Raw genomic sequence first — 27,007 nt, 5'->3', positions numbered from 1 at the left:
CAACCTTTGTCGTTACCACATAATCCTCTCTAACTGAAAGGCCATATGTAGCTCACAGAACATACAAGCATCAATAACAGCAGTTACTCGTGAGCGCTTGTTCACATCCGTCTCATTATGAGCGGTGTTTATTTAGCCCCTGTAAGCTCGTCTGAATGTCTTTAGCAAGTGAAAGAAAGGCAAATACTGTTTCGAGGTCAGGTGATTTGATTGGTACAAATGGATCTATTTCCATTATGTTTACCTTCAAATTAACCTATTTAATATCACTGCTTACATTTTTGTGACCAAACCTTGGTTTGAGGTTCCACTTCATATTAAGTGTCTTGATGTACTAGAAAGAACTCCATTTGATAATAATGCACTTATTTTGTACATACAAGGTTTTAGATTGTACTTATGTTTTTTTAAACTGCATGTAATTTCTGTATTTTCATCTATAATTACACTGTTGACCCTTCCCATACCCCTTACCCCCCACCCCCCCTTAATCTACCCATACCATCAAACCTGTGCTAACTGTATCCCACCTCAATAGCAGCAAAAGTGTTTTGTATGGATTTGCATTTTTTTCTCAGATTTGTGGAATATAAACTCGCAATTGTATTAAAAAAGTCAGAATCGTGAGCGAAAAAACTGGTAATTCTGTTGGAAAAAAGTAATAATTGCGAGATATAAACTCTTAATTGCGCGGAAAAAAGTAATAATTACGAGATATAAATTTGTAGTTGCAAGGGAAAAAGTCAGAATTGTGAGATAAAAACTAGTATTTGCCAGAAAAAAGTAAAAATTGCGAGATATAAATTAGTAACTGCGAGAGAAAAAAATAATTGCAAGATATAAACTCGTAATTGCGAGAAAAAAATTAGAATTGTGAGATTTAAACTTATAAGGGGAGAAAGTCGATTATGAGAAAAAAACTCACAATTGCAAGATATAGCATATAAACTCGTAATTGTCAGAATTGTGAGATTAATATTTTATGTTGTTTTTGGCCGTAAGTACTTGTGTTGTTGTGTGACTGAGGTCAGTTTCTACAATAAATGTCCCACAATCCTGTGTAGTTTGACTGTTCGTGGAAAGATTAAAAATGGCATCTGACCGAGCAGCTACATAAAATGAAAAGGCTTTCATTTTTTAAAATTTATGACTTCATTTCTATCTAGAAATAAGCATTGTAATCATCAAATATTGTCTTAGTTATCTCTAAAGCTCACTTGCGTGACAGGCATTTGCCTTCGGTTTCAGACACTGTCTGGTCAAAACTCGTTATAGGGAAGTAGGCATATCATAAAATGTCACAATAGATACAAAAATTGTAGATTGTAAAACAATTTAAACATCAAATGAAACAAAAGGGTAAAAATAAATAAATATACATTTATTATTAGATGATCACTTCCTTTAAAAATAAACACTTCCTTTCTAATTGGATCTTATGCAATAAGGATTGACTCTGCAGATGTGCTTTTTCAAATAGTACGAAGGTCGTTTTATTAGGCTGGTAAAACATAGCTGGGAAGAATTTGGGTTTAACGTGTTTATTCTGAATACTGTAGAAATAACTGAGGTAGTGACATGGCAGTGCCATCTAGTGGTGAATGCGTTATTTCACACATATAACAGATGTTAATTTGTTGTTTTGTTCGAATAAAACTCCCCGTTGTATAAATGAAAGAATATATCGCCTATTCTTCGATAAATTCGTCGATCTTTTAATCCCCCCCGAAAATATCCCTCAATGGCTTGCTATGTTGATATCGAAACTTTCATTTGCGAATTGTGAATTATATTAGCACGATTAATTTAAATCGATTAGCAGCCCAGGAAGACAATGTTGTCTGATATTATAATATAGGCTTTTCCAGGTCTCAAATTTCTACGCCTCCCAGGGCAGTAAACTCGGGAGGGTGGGGATTGGGATTTGGATTGGGAATGGGTGGTTCTGACTGAGCTAAAGCCCAGATTCAGAAAGTTGAGCACAGGCTGTGAGTGACAGGACTGACACGATCTGATTCTGAAGAGATGGCTGAGTTAGGCTCCATTGATAATCCGGTGAAGTTCAAGGATCAAGACTATGACTTCCTTCTGCAGAAGTGTCTCAAATCTGCCCTTCTCTTCTCAGACACGGTGTTTGCAGCGAGCCAAAGCTCCCTCGGGATTCCTGCGGATCCTGATCCTAAAAAGGCAGTAAAGTGGCTGCGCCCAAAGGTAACTTATCGCGAAAAGTCTTTTTTTTATCATTAGAGGGGCTTGATTTCCCAGAAAGAGTGTTTTAGGTTCAGATTGTTTCTATGCCGTTCATTTACAGCTGATTGATTTAATTGGTTACAACATACACTGTAAGAAAAAGTTGCTGCCTTAAATAGAGTAGGCTACAATCAACTTGGATTTTTAAGTCATTTCAACTTAAATTACATTAAGCAATGTAAAAACATATTTTGTCATAACTTATTGATCTTATAATTTTGTACAGTGTATTTGAGTAATTATTGACCATATTTTACAATAAATTACTATTTAGGCTAATTAAAAGTCCCATCAGAGAGTGATACAGAAAACAGGAGGAATTGTCATTGATAACAAGCTTGTAAAGCCGACAGAATGGGGTCATTAAATGTGATGTTGCACCTCAAGGGAAAATTCAGTTACTCTGTTACTCTGCCTTAAATGTTTAAGGTAAACCCACAAATACAACCTGCATTATTTTCAACCACTTTTTAAATGTATTTATGCTTACAGAATATTTGACAACACATTCAGTAGAATCAACAGAAAAGTTAAATGGATGAAAAAAAAGCTTATATAGTATATGTAGCCTATACATACACCATTTACTCACTCTCATGTCATTCCAAACCTCAATGAACTTCTTTCCTCTGTGGAACACAAAAGAAGATATTTAGAAGAATGTTGATAACCAAAGCATTTCAGTTCCCATTAACTTCTATTCTATTTTTTGTCCATACAATGGAAGTCAATGGGAAACAAAACAGTTTAGTTGCAAACATTCTTCAAAATCTCTGCTTTTTTTTTTGTTCAGCAGAAGAAAGAAAGTCATACAGGTCTGGAATGACATGAGGGCGAATAAATGATGACAGAATTCTCATTTTTGGTGAACTATCCCTTTAAGACCCTGAACCTGAAAAGTTCTCCTAAGCATGCATATGCTTTCAGATGTTTTGATCAACCCATCGCATGTACTTGCAAATTGTTTTTGGCTCACACCCATCTCCTCTCCCCTTTTTAGGAAATCACCAGTAATGCTGTCTTTGTTGAGGGCACCATGGGCACCACCGATATCTGCCAGGGCCAGCTGGGTGAGTGCAAGCTCGTGTTAGTGCACGCTTGTTCATATTTCATGCCAGGATAATGGGATAACGCCTTACTGCACCTCTCAGAAACCAAATCACCCGAAAGCACCCTCAAGGCATGAGGGCTATCAGAGAAATATCCGTCTTTGGCAACATTCCCACTCTTCCTCTCCGTATCATGCAGATGCCCTCCCCCATCTTCTTCCACCCAGATCTTCCTCATCATGCTTAATGTACTATCCCTATTCTAGCCCTTGTAGCCGCGAGACACTGCGCGATCTCTGAGTCCCTGCTGAGAGACGCAACACGAGCCGCCGCAGGCAACGCACATCAAAAACACCACAAATGTACTAGAGACAGGGAGGGATGAAAGCAGAGGGAAGAAAGAGGGAGCGAGAGGTTGGATTGGCATCATCAGTACCCCCCTCCCTCACCCGCCCCCGTTTCCACCCACCTAAAGAATAACAATTATTGTGCACAGCGGGGATTGTTTTATTGTTTTGCCTCTCTCTTCCTCTGCACATATGCCGTTGATTTGGTGCTGATGGAATGTGTTTTTGTTGACGTACAATGTTAAACATTTACATACTCAGCTTTATTCAGTGTTTCCCAACCTTTTTTTTTTGTCTAATGTACCCCCAAAGATCCATCAGAAAGGGTCAAGTACCACTTTATCAACACCAAACCAAAAATGTGTGCCTTTTAAACTATACAGTGAAACAAAGTATACAGTGAAAGCATAATTAACATGAATAAGTAAATACGATGTCTTATTATTGATAATGTCTTTGTGTCAATATAAGAGTTTTTGCTGAAGGAGTTCAGTGTTTCATTTAACATGCATTTTGATGAATGTAACAGCAAAATCAAAGAATTAGAAAAGAGTAATAATAGCCTTATTAACTACATGGTCTTACTATAGGGTAAGGGTTAGGATGAGGGTTTGGCTTAGGGTTAGTTGCTTGTAATTATGCATATATTTATTGTTGAATTGTTCAGCATTTTTGTCTCACGCATGACACGGCATTCTACAAATGTGAAGCTCAAGTTGAGAGTTCAAATTTTAAAAATAACCTCTTTAACATTTGCTGCATCCGAAACCGTGGTCTCAGTGGCGATCGTTAAAAAAGCGTGTTATATATAGTATGAATATGGGTAGTATGAATAAAATTCATACATACTACATCCACCATGTTGTAACTGTCATGTGACCTACCAGCATCAGTTGTGTCACTTCACTTCCAATCACAAATCCCCTCCTGTGGCCTCATGGGATAGTAAAGTGTCCATCGAATTCTCGGCGGAAGTAGTAGGTCATTTCGGGACTTTTTCACCTATTGTTTTTCGAATACTATGTATTCGGACATAGTTCTCTTTTGGCGTACTATTTTTCACATAATATATAGTCGGGACATATATAACCGACATATAGTCGGTTTCAGATTTAGCGATATCTTTGGGGCGGGGGTCATTCCACTACCCTACATTTCATGTTTTCACAAAGGTCCTGTTCAGACATAAGTTACCAGTAAAAATCTGCTTCTCTTTTGGTATCCCCCAGGATAGAGTACTATTTAAGCAATAATTATCTTTGTCACAGCAACATCTGGCTACCATTTATTGCGAAACGCAACATTTCTAAGTTTACTTGTGTACACACATGAAGAACTGTGGGCATATTGTATCAAAGCAGTCGGATCTGAGCTTAAATCATGAAGTGTGCCTTTGCCACTCAGGATTTGGATGGCCTCTCTAAATAATATATGAACATCGCAACGCATCACTAGAATAACAAACGCATGTAAATAATCTCATTTGAATGAAAATCTACCCAAATAATGCCTTATTCTTAGCACTTCAAGCAGAAATTTTAATTATTTGTTTTCAAGTGACTTTCCACATCAACATATTCAGGCCGTTTCCTTGCGGTCGGAAGATTAATTGGACGTACTCAGTTGTAGAGCTCTGTTTTGGGTTATCCCTATGGGAGCTGGTGTGTTAAGTATGTTTTTTGTGAAGTGTTGTTTCCCCCACACGGAGCAAACGAACATCTGTTACCTGTTACAGAGGAATGTCTCTGCGTGTGACAGACAGCATGTCTCCTGCTTCTTCAAAGCTTGACCTTGCACTTTGTGTTTGAGGCTGTGGTCATGTGTTTGTACATAAATGTTGAGAGGATTGTGTAACAGTGCTGTCTTGGTGTCGTACTTCAGGTAACTGCTGGCTGCTGGCGGCCCTGTCCTGTCTCACCATGCACCCGACTCTGTTTATCAAAGTGGTTCCATGTGGACAAAGTCTGAGTGAATCCTACGCTGGCATCTTCCGCTTCAGGGTAAGGAGAGCAAGAAACCGACAATAAAAGAATGACAGTAATGAGAAGCTCACAAATTTATGAGATTATTCTTTTGAAATAGTTAAATATGTCATGCTTTTCTCCCACAGTTACTATTTAATCTTATATAAAACTAGATCATAGACTGTAATGAGTGATTGATAGAGAAAGCGTGAAAGAACCCATGAATTTTACATAAAGCGGCCCATTTTTTATAGTCCAAGTGGGGGTTTGAGAGAGGTTCGAATCAGGCTAGAATTTATATCCTCGCTTGAGTGTCTGCTTATGCGTCTAGATTTGGAGATGCGATATACGTACGTCCTCGGGAATGGTAATTAAAATCAGTCTTCTTTGACCTTACTATCACTAGCAGCTGAGGTTCATTCCAGAAACAGCTCCTGTCATCTTCCCTTTGTCCCGATGACATGTACATCTGCATCTCCCCCTTTAAACATGCACCGCATTGGCACAAATTATCATAATTCAGTTGTCTGTTTTTCATTCACAGAGAAAGAACATTGTGTTTCTGTTTGTATATTTGTTGCAGGCCCCTTTAAAATCAGCCTTAAACCTATTTGCTTAGTCTACTAATGATCTGATTGGTCAATAAAATCCAAAGTTTGGAATGATTACAATGAGCCTAAAGTTGCCAGCTTTCATGTATAAATGTTTTCCTACATGTTTTCACCGATATTGAGAACAAACAGCCAGAATAGGCCTTCACTTGTCCACCCCTCAGGAATCCTGTCCATCTTGTTACTGAGCAGGAACCACCCGAGAGAGATAAACGTACTAAAAAAAAAGCTGCACTTTTATTGTTAGCCTGAAAAAAGTGGCCCACTGTGAGGCTCAAGACAACATGATAGCAGCTCTGCAACTCACCATCATCGTGGCGACAGATGAGGTCCTTAAAATTACACAGTTATTAAAGTTTGATTATATAAAATAGACTATAGACTATATAGATCTGGCTATGTGAGACTATAGTGAATGAATCTCTTTGCAGTGCATTACAGTACAGAATGGCTCTTTCAGAATTATCCTGAACATTAAGAATTAATTTCATGTGTCACTGAACGGAAGACAGGCTCTCGGGAGCGCGTAAACGCCACATGCTTTTGATTTTCCCGGCAAAAACGACCCGAATCCTTCACATAAAAATCAGTCTACAGGGTTTCAAGTAGGAAGTTGTGGAAGGTCTCGTTTTTTAAGTTTCGTTACAAGCTGTTCACATATAGCTCCTTTAAGCTGTTCTCTAGAAAAAGATAAATGAGACAGAGGAAAATAATAGGCACATAATTATATAGTAAATTAGAAAAACAAAAACATTTACTAATGCATAATTCTATCACAATTCTATAATTTCAAGTGTGATATATATTTTTAGACTTCGATAAGTTCACCGACAAATTCCACTTCAAACACAATGTAAAAAATTGCAAAAATAAAAAAAAAAACCTATACAAAACAAAAACTTAGCTGTTCACTTTTTCATGTGCATCTTTCAATAAGAGGTTGCTCTAATACAATGAGACAAGGTATATATGATTAATAAATTACCCTCTGACATTTTTCTCACCTACTCCTCAGGGTTTTTTGTTCTGAAGCACAAAGTGACGAATAAACTACTGCGAGTAGTCTGTAATTATTACTGCAATGTTATTTGTTTCAGAGAGTTCACCTTGAAGCCTTACAATAAAACAAGCCACTACAGCTCTCATGGCTCGTGTGCTGTTGTGTGCGTGGTTATGAACTGAGGTTAAACTTGTGAGATAACACCACAGTTAATTAAACAATCAAAACATATTAGCACTGAAGAGCTCTTATGGAAGGTTGCTCAGCGTTATGTAATTGTTATGCCATTCTCATTATATAATTACATTTCACCTGTATTCGGAAGCTAAAGAGGTATGTGCAACATGACTTGACCTGATCCAGGAGGAGGAAAGAAAGAAAGTGACAGGAGAGAAATGAGAAAACATGGAGTTAGAGGACTGTTGATTGGTGGACGATTCCTGAAATGTCTAGGCTTGTTACTGTAGCCCAAGGACATGGACACAGACATGTGGACACACACACAGTGCAGTGCTACACGTCCATTCTTGCATGTCTAACATCACATAAAGTCTTTCAGCTTCACGTTTAAGGGGTCATTCATACAGTTTCATTACATTCATTATTAATATGAATAAAGTGTTTTACACCAAAAAAGTCATAATTTAGTTTTTCATTAATATTTTCCACCCTAAATAGTCTGTTTTTGTGCCTTTATGACTTTTATGTAAATTAAAGTACTCTATCGTTTAAACGTTTGGGTCAGTATTTTTATTTGTTAAAGAAAGAATGAAATTAAGGCTTTTTTGTTCGGCAAGGATGCATTAAATCAACCAAAAGTGACATTAAATACATGACACAAGATTTCCCTTTCAAATAAATGGTGTTTTTTTAAACTTTGTATTCATCAAAGAATCCTGAAAAAATATATACAGTATATCATGGTTTCCACAAAAATATTAACTAGCACAACCAAAACAATGTTCTTCCACAAAATGCATGCAGTTTAACTGCTAGATATTGTACCTTTAAATTGTAATAATATTTTACTGTTCTAATTTTTGCCTTTTGTTCTAATAAATGCAGCCTTTGCAATCATAAGACAAAATCATATAAAAACATACAAATCTTACCAACCCCCTATTTTTGAACGGTAGTGCAAATTTTTAAGTAAATGTTCGATTCTCCTAATATGACTCATTTAAAACAGAGGAAATATACTGGCTCAAACTGAAAAGATGCTTTGTAAAGCATCCCAGTTTTTCAGGTGCATCAGCACCCGAATGTGCTTGTACAGAGCAAATGTAACCCTGTTCTCTCTCTCTCTCTCTCTCTCTGTGTGTGGTGTAGTTCTGGCAGTATGGTGAGTGGGTGGAGGTGGTAGTGGATGACAGGCTGCCTGTGAGAGAGGGCCGTCTGCTTTTCAGCTACTCTCGCACCACCAACGAGTTCTGGAGCGCCCTGGTGGAGAAAGCTTATGCCAAGTCAGTTCCAGCATATGTGTCCTCGACTGTGTGGGCTTGTGACTATTCATTAGTGACACCGCTCACGTGATGGCCATTGTTTCTTTGCGTTATTTTAGGACTGATATTTTTAGAAAGTACATCCAGTTGTTAAAAATCATCAAATACCATCGATGGATTTCGAGTAATTAATGTGGAATCAGTCCAACCAATAGAAGCCAATTATTAATGTGTGTGTGTGTCTCTCTCTGTCTGTCTGTTCTTAAAGGCTGATTGGTTCTTATGGCAGTCTGAAAGGAGGGATTATCTCCGAGGGAATGGAGGATTTCACAGGGGGTATTGCCTACTCCCTCCCGGTGTCTTCTCGACCCCCACGCATGCTCTGGAGAGCCATCACTGCTGCCCTGGCCAGGAGCAGTCTGATCAGCTGCTTCATACATGTACACACACATATTCACAGTATATGACCATAATCCTAATCCTAGCCATGATTTCCCTGCTGAAAATTATCTTAAGGTATGTTTTGCATGCTATAGGACCAGCATGTGAAGCAGGAGTGCTGGTGGACCAGCTACACCAGTATATCAGTTTAGCTTGAGAACAGTTTGACTGTGCTGGTCCATCAGCACTACACGGTTACTACACTATATACTGTACTACACTATATGGTTTATGCAGATCTAACCAGTCTGGAACAACATGCAATTCATGCTGGATTTTTCAGCAGGGTGTGTTCATGTTAAACACACATATGTTTTGTGTGCAGGCTACCAGTGTGAAGGACATTGGCATTGTGACATCAGATGGTCTCATCAAAGGTCATGCTTATGCCATCACTGATACAGATAAGGTATGGGAATAACCTTGTTATTCAGGAACATAAACATTGTAGGAATTTCACAAAGACTATTTTCTTTAGAATTTGTTTCTTTTGAATTTGGGGTGAAAAATGATCTGGATGTTTCATCACAGTTTTTGAATGATTTATCCAATTAGTGGTTTTTTAATAGCTTTTAGTCAACATCTCTGTTTGTTAGTAGATTAGGAGCCTAATAAATACCAAATAGGTTTTCACATGCTCTGTTTATGTGTGTGTGTGTATGTGTGCGTGTGCGTGTGCGTGCGCGTGTGCGTGTGTGTGTGTGTGTGTGTGGAGAGATGGCAATATCCAAAGTCCTTGACTTTGTGGGGACATTTTTAGGTCCCCATATGGAAAACCGCTTATAAATCATACTAAGTGATGTTTTTTGAAAATGTAACAATGCAGGAAGATTAGTATAGAAAATCATCATGACTATGGAAAGTCCCCATAAAACATGAAAACCCACCGTGTGTGTGTGTGTGTGTGTGTGTGTGTGTGTGTGTGTGTGTGTGTGTGTAGGTCCAGAAGGTGTCTGAAGAGGTCTTCCTGCTGAGGCTGCGTAACCCCTGGGGGTTTGTTGAGTACTGTGGACCCTGGAGTGACAAGTGAGAAAGACTTTATGAGCACATTTTGTTACCAGCATTGCATCTTAGAGCTGCTAAAGGCTGGGCATTTGTGTTTGTGTGTGTGCAGGTGTAAAGACTGGGATTTTCTAGACAATGCTCAGAAGGCCAAACTTGAGTTGGCCAAAGCTGACGATGGAGAATTCTGGTAGGGACACAAGTAACTTTCCCACTGTTCAAATAGTCATCTTGGGACATGCATACAAACATATATTTGTAAAATAAAAACATTGTATTTCAGACAAATGGGGAAAATAAAGTGGCTTTAGTACAGCCTGATCATTAACTGAAGACGCAACCCGTGCTTCCGGTGTAGACAGCGCCATTGATTGTATTACACACACACACACACACACACACACACACACACACACACACACACACACACACACACACACACACACAGACACACACTCATTCTCTCTCTCTCTCTCTCTCTCTCTCTCTCTATCTCTTATTATTGTGGAGTATTGCCAAACCTAAATTAACCAAGAATTACAGTATACAGTATAACACTACTAAGACTACTACTAATAATAACTGCAACTACAGTCACCACATCCCTACACAGCCCATCTAGTTCAAATCTGCCTGTGTCTGGACTTTATAAGCACTTGTGTTTTTCAGGATTGGAGTAGAGGACTTTTGCCGACTGTTTAATACAGTGGAAATGTGCAGTGTGAATCCGGACTCTATGTCAGGGGAGGCGAGCGATGACACTGCCACCCCGTCCTGGACACTGAGCTCACATCAAGGCACCTGGGTCCCCATGTGCTCTGCAGGGGGCTGCCGAAAATACCCCAGTAAGTGCATGTTTAATATAAATCAGTCTATGTCAGCGGCTCTCATCCCAGTAGGGGGCCTCAGCGAACTTCCATGGGGGTCTCAAGATGACTTCAAATCATTTAGACAAAACAATAAACAATAAAATATATAAAGTCAAGATATTTCTAGGGTTTCCACAGTTTTAAAAGGGTTCAGGGTTCAGTCAGGCTCTTCATATATAGAACTAGGAATTCCCAGCATGGAATCATTTTATGGATTTAGTTCTAATTTATTTTGTTTTAATTCATATTTAATTTTAATTACATTTTATAAAATAAACAGCTTGTAAACACACTTTATCACTAGAAAATAATTGAAATGACTTATTAAACATAAAAGTATAATGCAATAATTTCAGAATTTTTTTCTTTATAAAGAAACTTTTTGGCATTAAGTGTTCTTTAAAACTGAGTCAAGAACCTTAGAGTTCTGTATAGAAGCCATTGAACCTTGTTTTAAGAGTACACAGTCTAATTTTAAAGGTGTGATTTCTAGACCTGGAAAAGTAATGTAAATTAATCAAATCTCGCTAAAATCCATGGAAATTTTTATAATGAGCATACATTCAAATTTTTCTAGTTGCCAAGATCTACAATATTTTATTGGGGGTCCTTGGAGTCAAAAAAGATGAGAATGTGAGAGAATAATATAATATACACTCAGACAATAATAAAGTCAATGTTTGATTATTTTTCAGCATTAATTATTTGCTCTAAGAATATTTTTTACTGTAATGTCTTCCTCTGCTTCCCTTAACCTGCTTCTCCCTGTATTCCTCCTTTACATTTCATCCCTGCAGGATCTTTCTGGAAAAACCCTCAGTTCCAGATGACCCTATCTGAGAAAGATGTGGATGACAACGACTATGGAGAGGATGAGGAAGGGGAGGAAGGGGATGGAGTAGAGGATGAAGACGTCAGGCTAGTGGCTCCTGTGATCAAGACTGGGAAACAGGGAGAGAAGAAGAAGAAGTGCACGATTCTGGTGGAGCTTCTCCAGAAACACCGCAGACAGAAAGATAAAATCAACTTCCTCTACATCGCATTTCACATCTACAAGGTAGGAGACGGCTTTAGGGGTGTTGATAGACTCAGTCTACTCCATCTGTGTTTTGATCATCATGCTGTATCCGTAGTCTCTGACAAAAACGGTATTTTCTCAAGAATGTTGCTTTTTTTATGAAACTTACCCACATTCAAATGTTCAAGCTAGTTTTTTTTTTTTAAGCGTCTCTGTCTATTCTTTCTCTAGATATATTGTATGCTCACATATTCATAAAACAAAATATTTTGGGGCCATGAAAGTCAAATCTGATCAAAAATGCTGGCTCTGGCTGGAAACCTTTTTTTAAAATAAAACACTGGCAGGGAAAGAGTTAAAGGCCCTTGCTTGAGATGCATATTCAGCTGTCCCTTTTGCATTTCCCCTTCGTCTTACCTCTTCATTCTCTCTTTCAGGTCCCCTCTCAGGTGAGCGGCTGAATGAATAATGAATATAAAACACTCATCTAAAACATTTCTTAATACATGACGCTATTGAAATATATACACACTCTTTCACATCTTTTCTACATTTAGCTGCAGGAAAAACCAGGATCTCTGGACCAGCAGTTCTTCTCCAACAACCGTGCGGTGGCTCGCTCTGGAAAGTACCGGAGCATCAGGAGCGTGTGGAGGAAGGTTCACCTGGAGCCTGGCGGTTACGCCATCATAGCCTCCACTTTCAGGCCCAACCAGCAGGGGGAGTTCTTCCTCCGCATTTACACCAAAACCGGCAACATACAGGGGTACAAACAACAACAAACACCTTTACTGCGTCTCAATTCGCCTACTTATACTACGCCCTAAATGTATGTACTCTTTTTGTGAAGAAAAAGTAGATACTTTTGAGTGTGTAGCAGAAGATTAGACAAGCTTTGGGCCAGGTTTGGAGCACAATATCTTTACTCTAGATTACGGGATATTTAACTAATTTGCGGTATAACTAGTCGATCGCGAGTGGCTCAACAGGTAGATATATAGATAAACTCATCTTTCAGGCATTTTACCTACCGGGTTGACACTTAAGCGTGAGAAATCGGGGGTGTGGCGTGAGAGCGTGAGAATTGGGTCAATTGCGTGTGTCTCACGCTCAATGCGTGAGAGTTGGCAGCCCTGTAAAATCCTCCACATTTCATTTAATTTCCTACTGTATCGGAGAGAAATGCAGAACCTTGTTGATCTGCAGTATTGGGTCTTTCATGCGGAGGCTCTCCTCATAGTAATATATAATGATGCATTTAAAAGTTAATGGCCAAACGGATCTTTATAAAAGTCCACATTGTTTTTGCAGATGAAATATATCACGGATAAGATTCAATAATTTTTTTTATCAGGTTAAACTTTGATTAATCACTCAAACCTTTATCTAAACCTCTCACCGTCGGTCGCGTTCACTCGCGCATATCCGCCATGTTTTGTAGTTTTTTAACACTTTCTACTTGTGTTTGTAGTTCCTCCTCCAGAGCGGTATGGGTTGTAGGCCTAGGCAATAGTTGTAGTCCTTTATAGTGAGGACGGATCCACACTTCAAACATCCACTAGAAAAAGTAGACCCTCCAGGGACTTCTGGCATATATACTCTTTTCAACATACAATGCTTTGGGGCGTACTTATTTTAATCTCACACACTGTTGGAGAGTATGGACATTGAGACGCAGAGCTTGTGTTTCTGTCAGCTTTCTGTTGTGATTATGTGTTTATGTTTGTCCAGTGGTTAACCATATGAAAGTTTCAAATCTGCTTTACAGATTCCAGGATTTCCCCTGCACCAACAACTACTCTGTGGTAACATATAAGATTGAAATGAGAAAGAAGAACAACCGTCTGTGCGTAAATATGATATTATTATTATGTCTGTTATTGTCTGCATTATCCATAGATGGTTATGTCAAAGCCGGCCTTACCTGAGGACCAGTTTAGGGTGCAGAAGTGGTTTGATGAAAAGGCTGGATCTGTAAGCATCTCAATCCCATCACATTCTAGTGTGAATATTTGTGGGATTCAGTGTTGATTAGTAAATACAACTCTTGTCTTCAAATATGTCATTGTTTTTCACTTTCCAGGATGACAGAGTGAATGCTGTGCAATTTATGAATCTGATGAATTCAGGTCAGGATTTACACATTAAGCACAAGCTGTCAGTCATGCAAACATGGTTGCTGTGCCATTAATGGCCACAAGGTGGAAGTGTATTTTAGTGCCACCTAGAATTAACTCAAGCTGAACTATATATTCACTATATGAACTATATATATGTTTTACCCATAAACAAATGATTAGTACTGTTACTGTATAAAATTTTTTTATACTTTTAATATGTTGAACACTCAAATGACACTAACATCCATATCAGTTATCTAAACTAGCTCTTTTATTTAACATGGGATAGGTTGACATGCGATAAACCCCCTGTTATCAGACACATTCAGTTTCAGAATAAATCAGTTGTGATAAAAATACATCTGCAAAAACAGTATTCCTGTGATGATATTAGTAAACACATATGTTTGCTTCTGGTTCACAACAAGTGTCAGAATAGTCTCTCCATGACCTCTTAAAAACAAGTGCTTTATAAAATCATATTCCTGTTTGTGTGTTTTAATTATGTTTTAGTGCTGGAAAAAGACTACGAACTTCCTCTGGAGACCTGCAGACAGCTCATCTTTGGAGAAGATGTATCCTTCTTTCATCTTGATGTTTCATCTTGATGCAATGTTTTTATTATGTTTAACATATCCTTTTACATTACTGTTTAAAAGTTTATGGTTTATTATAAGATTTTTTAGTGAAAAAAATTAATGCTTTTATTCAGCAAGGATGCATTAAACTAATCAAAAGTGACATGAAAGACATTTATAATGTTACAAAAGATTTCTAATTCAAATAAATGCTGTTCTTTCTGAATTTTTATTTAAAAAAATGTATCATGGTTTCCACAAAAATCTTTGTGGCACACCTGTTTTCAATAATGATAATAGTAAATATTTCTAAAGCTAAACAGCATATTAGAATGATTTCTAACGGATCATGTGACACTGAAGACAGGAATAAATTACATTTAAAATATTGAAACAGAATAAGTTATCTTACATTTTTATTAAATGACCCTGCACTTTTGAACTGTGTGTGTGTGTGTGTGTGTGTGTGTGTGTGTGTGTGTGTGTGTGTGTGTGTGTGTGTGTGTGTGTGTGTGTGTGTGTGTGTGTGTGTGTGTGTGTGTGTGTGTGTGTGTGTGTGTGTGTGTGTAACAGGCTTGTGCACAATTCAGAATTGAATTGAGAATGACTCCTAAATTCCTATTCAATTCTTGAATTTGAATTGAATTTGAATTGATGTCAAAAACAGGATCTAGAATTACAATTCAAATTTGAATTAAAGGAAGCAGAATTGCAATTCAAAACAATTTCTAAGAAATTCATATAGATATTTTAAGTGAAGTGTTTAACAATGAAGCTTTACAGTATATGTCAGATATGATTGCATTACATATTCTATAAATGATATTAGTTTGAACCACTTGTACAGATTACATTAACAGGGAATATTTTCCCCCAGCAATGAATGTTAAAAGCTCTAGTCACAGAACCTATAATTAAGTTTGATTTATTGTAATTGTAATTTTGTGGATTATGATAGAACATGACTCAGAACATGATAGAACATGACTCCCAGCTAAAAAAAACAATTTTAGGTGGACATTTGTTTATATATATATATATATATATATATATGAATGTAATTGTATTTAGTTGTATTACTGAGGTAAAATGTGTAATTGAATTAGTTACTAATCAAATTTAAAGGAAATTGATTTACATTGATGAGGTAATCCAAATAAAATAATCCAAACCACATTTATAATGGGTAACTTATAACAGTAAGCAATTACATTTCCAAAGTAACCTTCCTAACGCTGAATGTATGTGAGATTCAACATATTCTTTCTGTTGTGTGACTAGGGTGAGCACCCGTCACGCTTTGTGTTGTACCGCACAGCATTTTCACCCCTTGTCCCCCACGTCGCATATTGAGAAAATGTCCCGCATTTTTATCAGTCTGTTTGTTTTTAATTATCATATTAAGAAAATGTGCATGCGTTCTTTTGCCTTTTTAAGAAAGCATTTGATTTATTCTTTTTGCGCCGTAGTTTTTCACCTGTATCTAACAGCGCTTCATCAGAAGTACAAATACAACAGCCGTTTTTAAAATCATATCCAATGGTTGAAAAGAAAGAAGTAAACACGGTCACTAGTAGGTTGTCAATCAAAATGTTGAGCGGTCATTCGTTCCATGTGTTCCCTCCCTGTCAGAAAACAAATGGATAAGTCGGTAAATTAAATTTTTAATTTAACAGAATTTATCAACTTATTGCCTGCTGTAGTTGTTTTAATTCACATCCTTTCTAAAAATATGAAAGTGTTTAGTGTAATATATTCTTAATATATAAGGCTGTCAATAAACTAATTTCATGTTGTTTTATATTTTATTTGTTCATTATTTATTTTGTTAGATTTTAGTTGGACTTAGTCAGAACTGTTTCAAAAATAGTGATCTGCATGATGCCCACTGCCTTGCTCAGTGATGTTGAATCTAAATGGCAAGTAAAATAAAGACTTGTTATGTTACATTGTGATGTAATTGTGTTGTCTGGAAGGGACTAAATAACAAAGTATTTTTATCAGCTGAAATGCAGAATACAAATGTTTTTATTAAGTTAAATGGACATTATAGAACAGTTTCAGGTTATGTTTTAGTGTTGGTAACATGTCCCACACAAACTTAGTAATCGTCCCACATTTGGTTTGTTTGATGGTGGTCACCCTATGTGTGACTGTGTGGAATTTCTTTGAATTGCCATGAATTTAATTCCACTTCCTGTCATTCCAATTTAAATTCAACTTCCTGTGGGGCGGAGTCAATTCAATTCAAATTCCAATTCATGAATTGAATGGAGGCCAATTCTGAAATTCTGAATTTTGCACAAGCCTGGTGTGTAACAGTTCAAATTACTCACGGTTTGGTTTTTATCATGGTTTTAGGGTCACAGTTTTGGTACAGTTCGGTATGTGCTATGTTCAGGGAAAAAAGGACTGCTGTCAAATAATAAATAATAAATAATCAAACAAGCAGGCAACAGCACAAGCATCAGCATAAATTAATACAACAGAGCAAAGAAACAAATAAAAAAATAGTGCTTTTCATGTATCTAACAGTATTTTTCAGGTACAGAAATTGAATAAAGTAATCAAATGTAAAACAACATTGCATATAATCTTCACTGTGTAAATTAAATAAAGATTAATCATTATTAAAGGTACAAAATCTATTCAGCCAAGAGCAGTAAATTATTTCCTTGTCTTTTGTTATTTGATTAACATTAAAAACAGAGGCAGCAGGAATATAAGGCTGCTGTCACTTTAAGACACAATGCACGGATCCAATACACTGATTCTGATACACATGCGACTGTATACATTCACTTAAGACATAACCTACTATGTTTGCTAGGATACTTGCCAAGACCAGAATGTTGACATCATTTTTGTGTGAAGTTAAAGTGCAAGACTTAAAAGAGAACTCAATATTTGTGCACTTTCTTGTCTTCTTGCGCTTGAATGTTTAAATTGGCAAAGCTTAAATGAGTTTAGTAACATGTTAAACACAGATAGTAACATGTGCTGTTCAGGTCTCACCTGTGCTCACGTGTTTATATATATACTGTTCAAACTACCGTTCAAAAGTTTGGGGTCGGTAAGATTTTTAATGTTTTTAAAAGAAGTCTCTTCTGCTCACCAAGGCTGCATTTATTTGATTAAAAATACAAAACAAACCCAGAAATATTGTGAAATATTGTAAAAAAAAAAAAAATATGGTACACAACTGTTTTCAACATTGATAATAATGATAAATGTTTCTTGAGCATCAAATCATCATATTAGAATGATTTCTGAAGGATCATGTGACACTGAAGACTGGAGTAATGATGCTGAAAATTCAGCTTTGATCGCAGGAATAAATTAGACTTTACTCTGTATATTCCCATAGAAAACAGCTGTTTTACATTGAAATAATATTTCACAATATTACTGGGTTTGTTTTGTATTCTTAATCAAATAAATGCAGCCTTGGTGATCATAAGTGACTTCTTTTAAAAACATTAAAAATCTTACCGACCCCAATATATATATATATATATATATATATATATATATATATATATATATATATATATATATATATAATGAATATTTGAGTTTTTCTCCCATTATTTGTATATATTCTTAACGGTATATATTCTGTAGACTGGAGGCAGAGGCCGTCTTAACAGAGCTCAAGCAGAGAAGCTGCTCACCTCCCTACGCAATCTGCAGGTATCTCAGTTCTCATGCGTGAAAAGGTCACTATGAGCTTTGGCACAGTGTTAGAGAACACTGAGCTGTGACAATTATCAGGTTGTGTTTGGTTACATGGAGCTCGTCTTGCACAGACAAAAAGACCTTGAAATGTTGTTGTTGTTGTTTATCCTGTTGACGAAGTCAATTGCTTTAGAGCTCTGTGCCAATGTCACATTGAAGCTAAGTCCCGATCACTGGCTTCCTTTCAAGTGCCAAGAAAACATGGCGAATTTACTTGCTGACATTATTTTCTTCCACAGTCTATTTTTTTTCAGTTTGATGAGGATTCGTCAGGAACTATGAGTCCATTTGAGCTCAGTTTGGCTCTGAATGCTGCAGGTGAGCACATACACAACAGCAGAATACAGTTGTCAGTCCTGTATTTGAGTCCTTGATACGGTTACATTCACACACAGTTCAGTAATTTATGGGAGTGACAACAGCATTCTATAACCAAACTCACACCCGTAAATGTTCAGGAATTCTCAGAAAACCTGCGCTTTGTGAACAGAACCGGACCGAACAACAATTTTCTGTCATGTCATACAGTGCGAGAGAGCCGCTCTGTGCTGCACAAACTGAGTTTTGCAGGCTTTCATGTGTGGTTTTGCTAACCATGTGTGATGGAGATACAAAGCTTTTAGATCAACTGTCAGATTTCTGTTCTACTTATGACTCAAATGCTCCGATCTCCACCACATACAAAACACTGGAAGAACGACGGATGAACTCATGACTCAAGAGCGATGAGACTTTTCAGTTTTATGGACGTCGCCATCTTTGATATTACTTTTGTTCACTGTCGCAATGGTTACTGGTTAGAGAATATAGGCTTGACTCCCGTTGCATGTTCATACAGACAGTATTCGAGGCGCCACTGTAAGTTGCAGTGCGAACGGGACATTTCGAGACACACCTGTAAGTAAATGTGGTTGTCAATCCCAAAACAGACAGTGTGAATGTAGCCATACACAAAGACCACACCCTGTGTTTATATACAAAGAGAAATGTACACTCTCTACACTTCTCCGCCGCACTCACGTTCCCTCCCCCTCTTTCTGTGTCCGTTCTTCCCCTCAGGTGTGGAGTGTGACAATGTTGTGGAGCAGATGTTGTGGGAGAGGTTTGGCGCTGGTGAACAGTACCTGCCCTTCTATGGCTTTGTGTCTTGTGTTGCCAGACTGCAGGTGCTCTTCGGTAAGTCCTTCCATGACCAGAGAGACCATACTGTAGTCTATAGTCAAAAATAAATAAATAACCACCCATATTTACTGGGAACTTAAAATTTGTCTATTTGTGCTCCTGACAAATGTGTGTTTAAGTCTACTACTTAAAGTAACCATGGAATCAAAATTGACAATTCTTATTTTTTTATGAAATATGGCAGAATTTATAATAAATTATTTGTGCATGCACATAATTTTTTTCTTAATCATGTGCCCTCATAATCTTCAAAAATCAAAATAACTTCAAAAATAAATATACTGGCAGAAGATCACCAGTACCTTTTCCATTTTTCTATAGATGTTTTTCTTACAGTGTATTTTCGTCATGCAAGTAGTGTTTTCTGGCAACCTTTATTTCCATTCTTTATCAACAGTAAACAAAATGCATTCTGACTAAATTTTATAGCCTTTTAAATTATTTAGGATCAGAACTGGTATAATTTTTATATTAAAATGCCTAAAATTCAGAAAGTGACTCGTAATTTGAAGGTAGCATACAATACAGTTGTATGCTAAGTATGATTTTTTGAAAGAAACTAATGCTTTTACTCCACAAGGATGCAATAAACTGATCAAATGTGACAGTAAAGACATTTAGAATGTTTCAAATCAAAAGATTTCTATTTTAAATAAATTCTGTTCTTTTGAACTTTCTATTCATCAAAGTATTAAGATAATATTAAAATATTAAAGGTGCTGTATGTAACTTTTCACTCTACTAAAGCATAAATACCATAATATGTTTGTATATGTTGAAGAAACATGTTAAGTTCACATACTTGTTTCTCTGAAAAACACTTCTACAGCCAGTTATTTTACTTTGAAAGGTGCGTTTCCAGGCTGGAATGTTTGTTATTGTTTTGGTCTGTGATATTGCACATTGCCAATTGTCATTGTCCATTGCGCTCGTTCCTGTTGCGTGAGCTCAAACTGGCAACCCGTGAGAGCGCCGTCCAGTCTGAGGAGCAGGTGGCGGGAGAAACGACGATCTCCGATATTTTGAATCCGACTGCAGTACCTATTTCGACCACTAGTTGTCATTCTTACATACTGCACCTTTATGCAGCACGATTGTTTTCAACATATACAATAATAAGAAATGTTTCAAATCAGCATATTAGAAAGATTTCTGAATGATGCTGAAGATTAAGCTTCGCTTCACAGTAATAATATTGTAATAATTGTAATAATATTTCACAATATTACTGTTTTTACTGTACTCATTTGATCAAATAATTGCATCCTTGGTGAGCATAAGAGCCTTCAAAAACAATTTTAAAAAAATGTTTACCAGCCCCAAACTTTTGAACTTTAGGATGTGTCACACGATGTGAACTCAGTGGACACTTTATGAGGTACACCGGCTTGTTAATGCAAATATTCCAAACAGCCAATAGTGCAGCAGCGTATCAGTGCATAAAGGCATTTACACATTTGAATGACAATCAGTTTTTGTTCAAACTAAAAAACAGAATATAAAAAGGAATATAATCTAAGTGACTTTGACCGTAAAAATGATTGCTCATGCTCATGTGGTTTTAGTTTCTCAAAACCTGCCGATCTTTTGTTCATGGTGGTCTCTAGAATCTGCAGAGAATGGTGTAAAAAACACAAAAACATCCAGTGCTGTGGATAAAAATGCCTTCATATTCAGAGAGGTCAGAGGGGAATGAACAGACTGGTTCAAGCAGACAGGAAGGTGACAGTAACTGAAATAACCAGACGTTACAGCAGCGCTATGCAGAACCTATGCTTTCTAAACACACACAGCATGTCAAATGAGGCAGTGGACGTTCAGCAGCAGAAGGTCATGTTCTACTCCTGTCTGCTAAGAATAGGACACTGAGGCTACAGTGGACACAAACTCACCAAAACTTGTCAGTAGAAGACTGGAAAAACATTTCCTGGTCTATAGAGTCCTTTCAGATGAAGGGTTCAAAGTTTCTTGTGTTCAGTGTGAATCTATGGCAGCATACAGAGGTAGGAAGGCAACAATGCACATCCGAATCCAATGATCGTGTCACATCCTGTTTACCGAGGCCGTTTACACCTGGTATTAAAATGCGTTTTGGTCGATTGGATCACAAGTAGACGAGGGAGACACATTCCCGTTTACTGCTTGTGTTTCAATCTCTTTCGTCCACTTTCAATCACTTCTGTCCTGATTCCTTCGAGTGGAGGGTCTATGAGCGGGGAAATGTAAGGGTTTTTTCAGATCTTTCGATCTAATGTACAAAAATAAGCTCATGCAATTTACATATGAACACGACTGGAGACGACAGGGAAACACACGGAGAACATCAGCTTTAGTTTCTGACAGACGCAAGACCAGCCGAACGCTGTGAGTGTGTGTTAGAAATCAGGAATGGTGAGAGAACATTGTGCTTGGTACATTTTCCTTCTTCAAACCAAACTTGTGTCTCCAGCCGACAAAGTTTAAATCCCGTCTGGCTAGTCACTTCCCATAATGTTCATGCATTAGGTCAGTAGGCGGAGAGTAGGTCTCTTTTGCAGCTTTTCGAACACATGAGTGTTTTCGACTACCTAGTAGTAGTAGTAGTGTTTATTTATCCCCATAGGGAAAGTAGTTTGCAGCGAGCTCACAGACAATTAAAAAAAATCACAGTTGGCATATACAAACAAACATAATTTAAAGCAAATAAATCTAATTTAGGATAACCAGACCAGCTGACCATCAATCAACACTAGAAGAAGTGTTGTTTTAGGTCCCGATCGACCAAAATGCATCTTAATACCAGGTGTAAACAGGGCCTTAGAAACCTTCATCTGATGGATTTTAAGTGCATAAATGCCACTTTTTCCTAAGCTACTTATTAGAAATTTGTACCTTTTAAAGTAGGCACTGATTATATGTAGTCATTTTGTCTAGATTGAATTTACAGTATGACCATTTACATATGGTTATCGCTGTCTGCATCCAGTGTGAAGGTAAATATAATCATGTAGCACTGCATCTCATCATGATGTTTATTGGCAAGCTTCAAAGCTGTCGAGACGATGTCCGTGACGTCATTATCAGTGATGCGAGTGTGTACGCATTGTCTGTAAACATGTTAATTGGGAGGATTCAGCTTGCTGATTGTTTCTTCTCAGATCTTTACGAGTCGGAGACCAACCCAGAGGTGAAGGACAATGGCATCAACGCTGTAAGATCTTCTCCAACTGCCTTGTTTGTGAAAACCAGCTCAATTCTTTCAATCTCTTCCACAGTCATCTTCGAATCCCCTCTGACTGATGTTAAAATGATTCACACTAAATCATGATATCAATCACACACAGGATGTCCAGTTATAGTCAATATCAATTTGATATATAGTCAGATTACAGATATTACAGATATGTATAGTCAATAAAAGTACAGTAAACAAGGCAAGCTGTGTGATTTTTTAAATGTATATTATTCATATTAATACTAAAATAAATAAATCCTATTTCAATTTCTTAAATCCTAGAAATGGTTTAAAAGGATAGTTCATCCAAATTTCTGTCATAATTTTCCCTCATGTCGTTCTGTTTTTCTTTCTTATGTGGGACATAAAAGAGAAATGTCTCTTAGTTTTTCTTTGGTTACTAACATTTTTCAAAATATTTTTATATTCCACAGAAGAAAGAAAGTAATACGGGTTTAGATCAACATGTGAGTAAAAAACCTCGGGTGCTTTTCACATGGCGCTCAAAAATGACCGATTCTTTTTTTATGAAATAAATAAATTTTGATTCTATGATGTTTTTTATTTAATATTTTGTATGTTTTGAGGGGTTTTTATGGTACTAAATTATATTTGCGCAGTAGTTAAATCATCATTAATCTTGAATGCTTTGGAGCACAGACTTAAGTTTGGTCTCTTTTTAAAGACGACACTTTTAAGAAGACACAAAAATACTATTTTAAATTTTTATATGAAATATGTATTTTCCAAAACATTTTTTACTCTAAAACTGCGAGATAATCAAATCCAAGTTGTGTTCCAATTTTGGCTTAAACTCAAAAAAGAAAAAAAGCTTTCAGTAAGATTTTGTTTGGGCGGATTACCAAACGTTTAAGATTAAAATTAAAATTATTTCCCAATTATATTATTTCTGTGTGTGTTCACAAAGCAAGTGCCAAAACCTTTACCAAGTTTCGTACCAATCTGATGAAGTAAAAAATTCTAAAAAACCAAAACATAAGCAAAGAGCACCAGAGGGATAAATTCAAAGTTCTGTCATGTAACTCTAGATATTGCAGGCCAATAGAGCCTTAACTCAATCTTCTTGCAGTTACATCATTCTCTATAGGGCACAGCTGATGTATCAGTAGCCAATGAGCTCACTGCTCAACCTTCAAACACTTGGTCAGCATTTGCTGTAGCAGTTGCAGCACACTTTCTGAAACCCTCCACCTTCCCCAGCTCCACCTGTATAAATTTGCTACTGGTAATTTATGTACACTATATTGTACAGCAGCAGCAGCAGCATGTCTTGCTCACAGCAGCGTGTCATGTGTGTATTGGCAGTAGCAAGTCCTGTACTTGATCTGCAGCATTGTAGCAGATCTATTTCGCCAAGACCAAACACATCAACATTGTCATATCCATTACCATGCCAAACACCCCCAGAGTTGTCATGACAGAAATGACATTTTAGATGAACTATCCCTAAGGTTATATGTATCTATAGCATGTATGTACAATATAAGCATATATTCATTAGTGTGCACAGCATGTTTACTGAATTGTTTCTCTGATCTCTGTGCAGTGGCTGCTCAGGCTGTTGGCTGTGTGAGCCTGTCCAGACCCGACACCTCAGCGGGACAGTTCTGCTAGGCCAAGACTACTCTGACGTCATCCACCTGGGTCTACGTCTCCTACATCTCTCCCCTTCTATCTCATATGTGATCAGTGGACATTTGCCCTACAGTTGCATCAACCCACTCACTGCTTCATCAGTTGGGGTCTATGACCAAGTAGTTCAAAACCGCCTGGATACAAAACATTTCACCCCCCTTACCCCACATACATTTACATTTAAGATATTCTAAAGAGATTTTTCACTTGTAATTTAACATTTTATCATCATTTACTCACCCTCATGTCGTTCCAAACCCATATAACACTTTTTCTTCTGTGGAGCAAAAGAAGTTATTTAAGCAGAATGTCCAAGTTACTATTTTTGCTACAGTTGTGATCACCATTCACTCTCATTGCAAGGAAAAGAGCAGCTTGGACATTTTGCTAAATATCTACCTTTGTCTTCCACACATGAAAGAAATACTTAAGGGTTTCTAATGAAGGTAAATATATATATATATAAAGCATTGTAACACATTTATACTTTTTATTAATAGAGCTGCCAATTTAACCTGCTAATTTCGTGTGATTTAGTGGCAGCAAATGTTGATATATCCCTTGTAACAAGCAGCCTAATTGCATTTTTTTTCCCATTCGTACAGCATGACTCGTACTTCCTCTTGTACTTTTTCCCTCTTATGAACATTATGTACCTCTGCTTAATGCCTTCAAAAGTCAAGAATGTTTTTTTGCTTCCAAATATAAAACCACCAAGTCATAATCTCTCATCACAGGGCATTTCTATATTAATTTTTTTCTGTGCGTATAGCCTATCGCCCCACACACTCTCTCTCTCTCTCTCTCTCTCTCTCTCTCTCTCTCTCACACACACACACACACACACACACACACATTGTTCAGCGAGCGAGATAGTAGCTGTGGGTATTAAAAGCGATGTCTCAGCAGCCCTGCACGCACCGGCTCTATTCTTATCGCTCTGACGCCACGCACAGCGTCATCACGCCATCGCTCCCTCCTCCGCTACGCTCTCCCTGCATCCATCCCTCCAGCTCTCTAGTAACTGTCTCATTCTCACAATCTGCTTCCTCCTCCTCGCGTAACTTGCGCTCGCTCACACATGCGCGTATGCTTGCTTGCTCACACACACACACACACACACACACACACACACACACTCTTGTCCTCTCTCCCGCTCCTCCTATTAATAGAAACCTTTGCTCACACAATGCTTCCTCCCTGTCGTAAGTTGACCGAACAGAGGTTGCCCCCAGCAACAGTCCACAGACTCCACACATTTCTGTCATTGCTCTTTTGATCACTTCCTCTTCCATACTTTGCCAGTTACATCTTGTACTTTTTAGGCCATAATCCCTTTGTGTATTGGCTTTTCTAAAAGCTACTCTTGACTCGGTTATCCCTGTGTGCACGTCCTGCTCTCTGTCTGTCAGTGAGTAATAACTTTTTAATAATATCTGGAGAAAATAATCCGTTAGTGTTGACATAATACGATTTGAAATCGGCCATCTTTGCTCATGGACGCTCATTTCGGCTACTTGGTTTTTTTGACCAATCACTTGAGCTGCAAATGACATGTGACTGATTACTCTAGAGTTGATTGGCGGATGGCGACACAAGAACGCTAACAATCCCAAATCTTGAACTTGGATGTGAAAATCAGCATTGGGCACTGGTAAAACATTCCCTATAATGAAATATTGGGCATATACAGACTACTTACCTAATTTTAAATACTATGTTTCCATCCACCTATTTGTATGTGCATTTTGGGGATATCACATAAAATTACACTGGATGGAAACCCCAAGATGCACACAAATTCTAAAAATGCTTAAAATAAATTATATATATATATATATATATATATATATATATATATATATATATAAATTCTTAATTTTGCGCATAGGTTAATTTGCAGCTTTGGATGAAAATGTAGCTAATGAAGAAAGTTGCTTTTGGGGACCAAATAGTGTAGTTATGGCATCTACTAGCACACATTCTTGCATTTAAATAATAAATATATATTATATGTTCTGTCCGCCACACCCGGCCCGGGACACTAATCAAATATCTAACCCATGAATGTCACTTATCCTCAAAGTAAGAATAATATTACTGAATGCCACACTATAAAACTGCAAAAGGCGTTCCATGCCACCAAAAAAATACCATTTTAAAGCAGTCACAATGTTTTATCAGAGTGATTTGCCCTAAAATAGAAGCATTAAAAGGTTAGTGATTTCCTGTGGACAGAATGAGTGTCTGCCAAAAACACTGCAGACCAAGGTTATTCACACATACACAGTATAGCTTCCGTACAAATATTGACTTTAACTGTTTTGAAGAAATATTCATTTGTTGACCCTTTGAAAAATTCAGCTGTGTTTAATAATATCATTAATAATAATTATTATTATTTTAGAACAAAGATATATTCTCCCTTTAACTGAGATGTGAAATCTGTCTCTGACGCAATGGCTGATGTTTTAAACCTTTTCCTACAGCCATGTCTGTGTATAAGATTTGCATTCTAATCAGATA

At 37.2% G+C, this 27,007-nt stretch overlaps 1 protein-coding gene across 2 annotated transcripts; it reads left to right on the top strand.

Moving 5' to 3' along the window:
• Nucleotides 1-1,924: 1,924 nt before the first annotated feature.
• Nucleotides 1,925-25,212, top strand: capn12 (calpain 12). Of its 2 annotated transcripts, XM_077194537.1 has the most exons (22): nucleotides 1,939-2,033; nucleotides 2,126-2,211; nucleotides 3,251-3,320; nucleotides 5,528-5,646; nucleotides 8,551-8,684; nucleotides 8,932-9,103; nucleotides 9,430-9,513; nucleotides 10,045-10,130; nucleotides 10,219-10,296; nucleotides 10,776-10,951; nucleotides 11,773-12,032; nucleotides 12,431-12,442; nucleotides 12,551-12,759; nucleotides 13,762-13,798; nucleotides 13,893-13,967; nucleotides 14,077-14,122; nucleotides 14,627-14,688; nucleotides 18,316-18,384; nucleotides 18,669-18,747; nucleotides 19,489-19,605; nucleotides 22,749-22,801; nucleotides 24,393-25,212. In XM_077194537.1, exons 3-22 carry the CDS (start codon nucleotides 3,287-3,289, stop codon nucleotides 24,417-24,419), a joined length of 1,929 nt encoding a protein of 642 aa, XP_077050652.1. In that variant the 5' UTR covers nucleotides 1,939-2,033; nucleotides 2,126-2,211; nucleotides 3,251-3,286; the 3' UTR covers nucleotides 24,420-25,212. The 2 variants fall into 2 exon arrangements, with proteins under 2 accessions (XP_077050651.1, XP_077050652.1); XM_077194536.1 differs by having other exon boundaries at nucleotides 1,925-2,211.
• The last annotated feature ends 1,795 nt before the right edge of the window (nucleotides 25,213-27,007 follow it).

This window comes from Siphateles boraxobius, unplaced genomic scaffold (genome assembly GCF_051911475.1).
Source record: "Siphateles boraxobius isolate OS27281-9 unplaced genomic scaffold, OSU_SipBor_1 32, whole genome shotgun sequence".
Lineage (NCBI taxonomy): Eukaryota > Metazoa > Chordata > Actinopteri > Cypriniformes > Leuciscidae > Siphateles > Siphateles boraxobius.
Note: the sequence above shows the minus strand (reverse complement) of the source record. Positions and strands in the feature narration are given on the sequence as shown.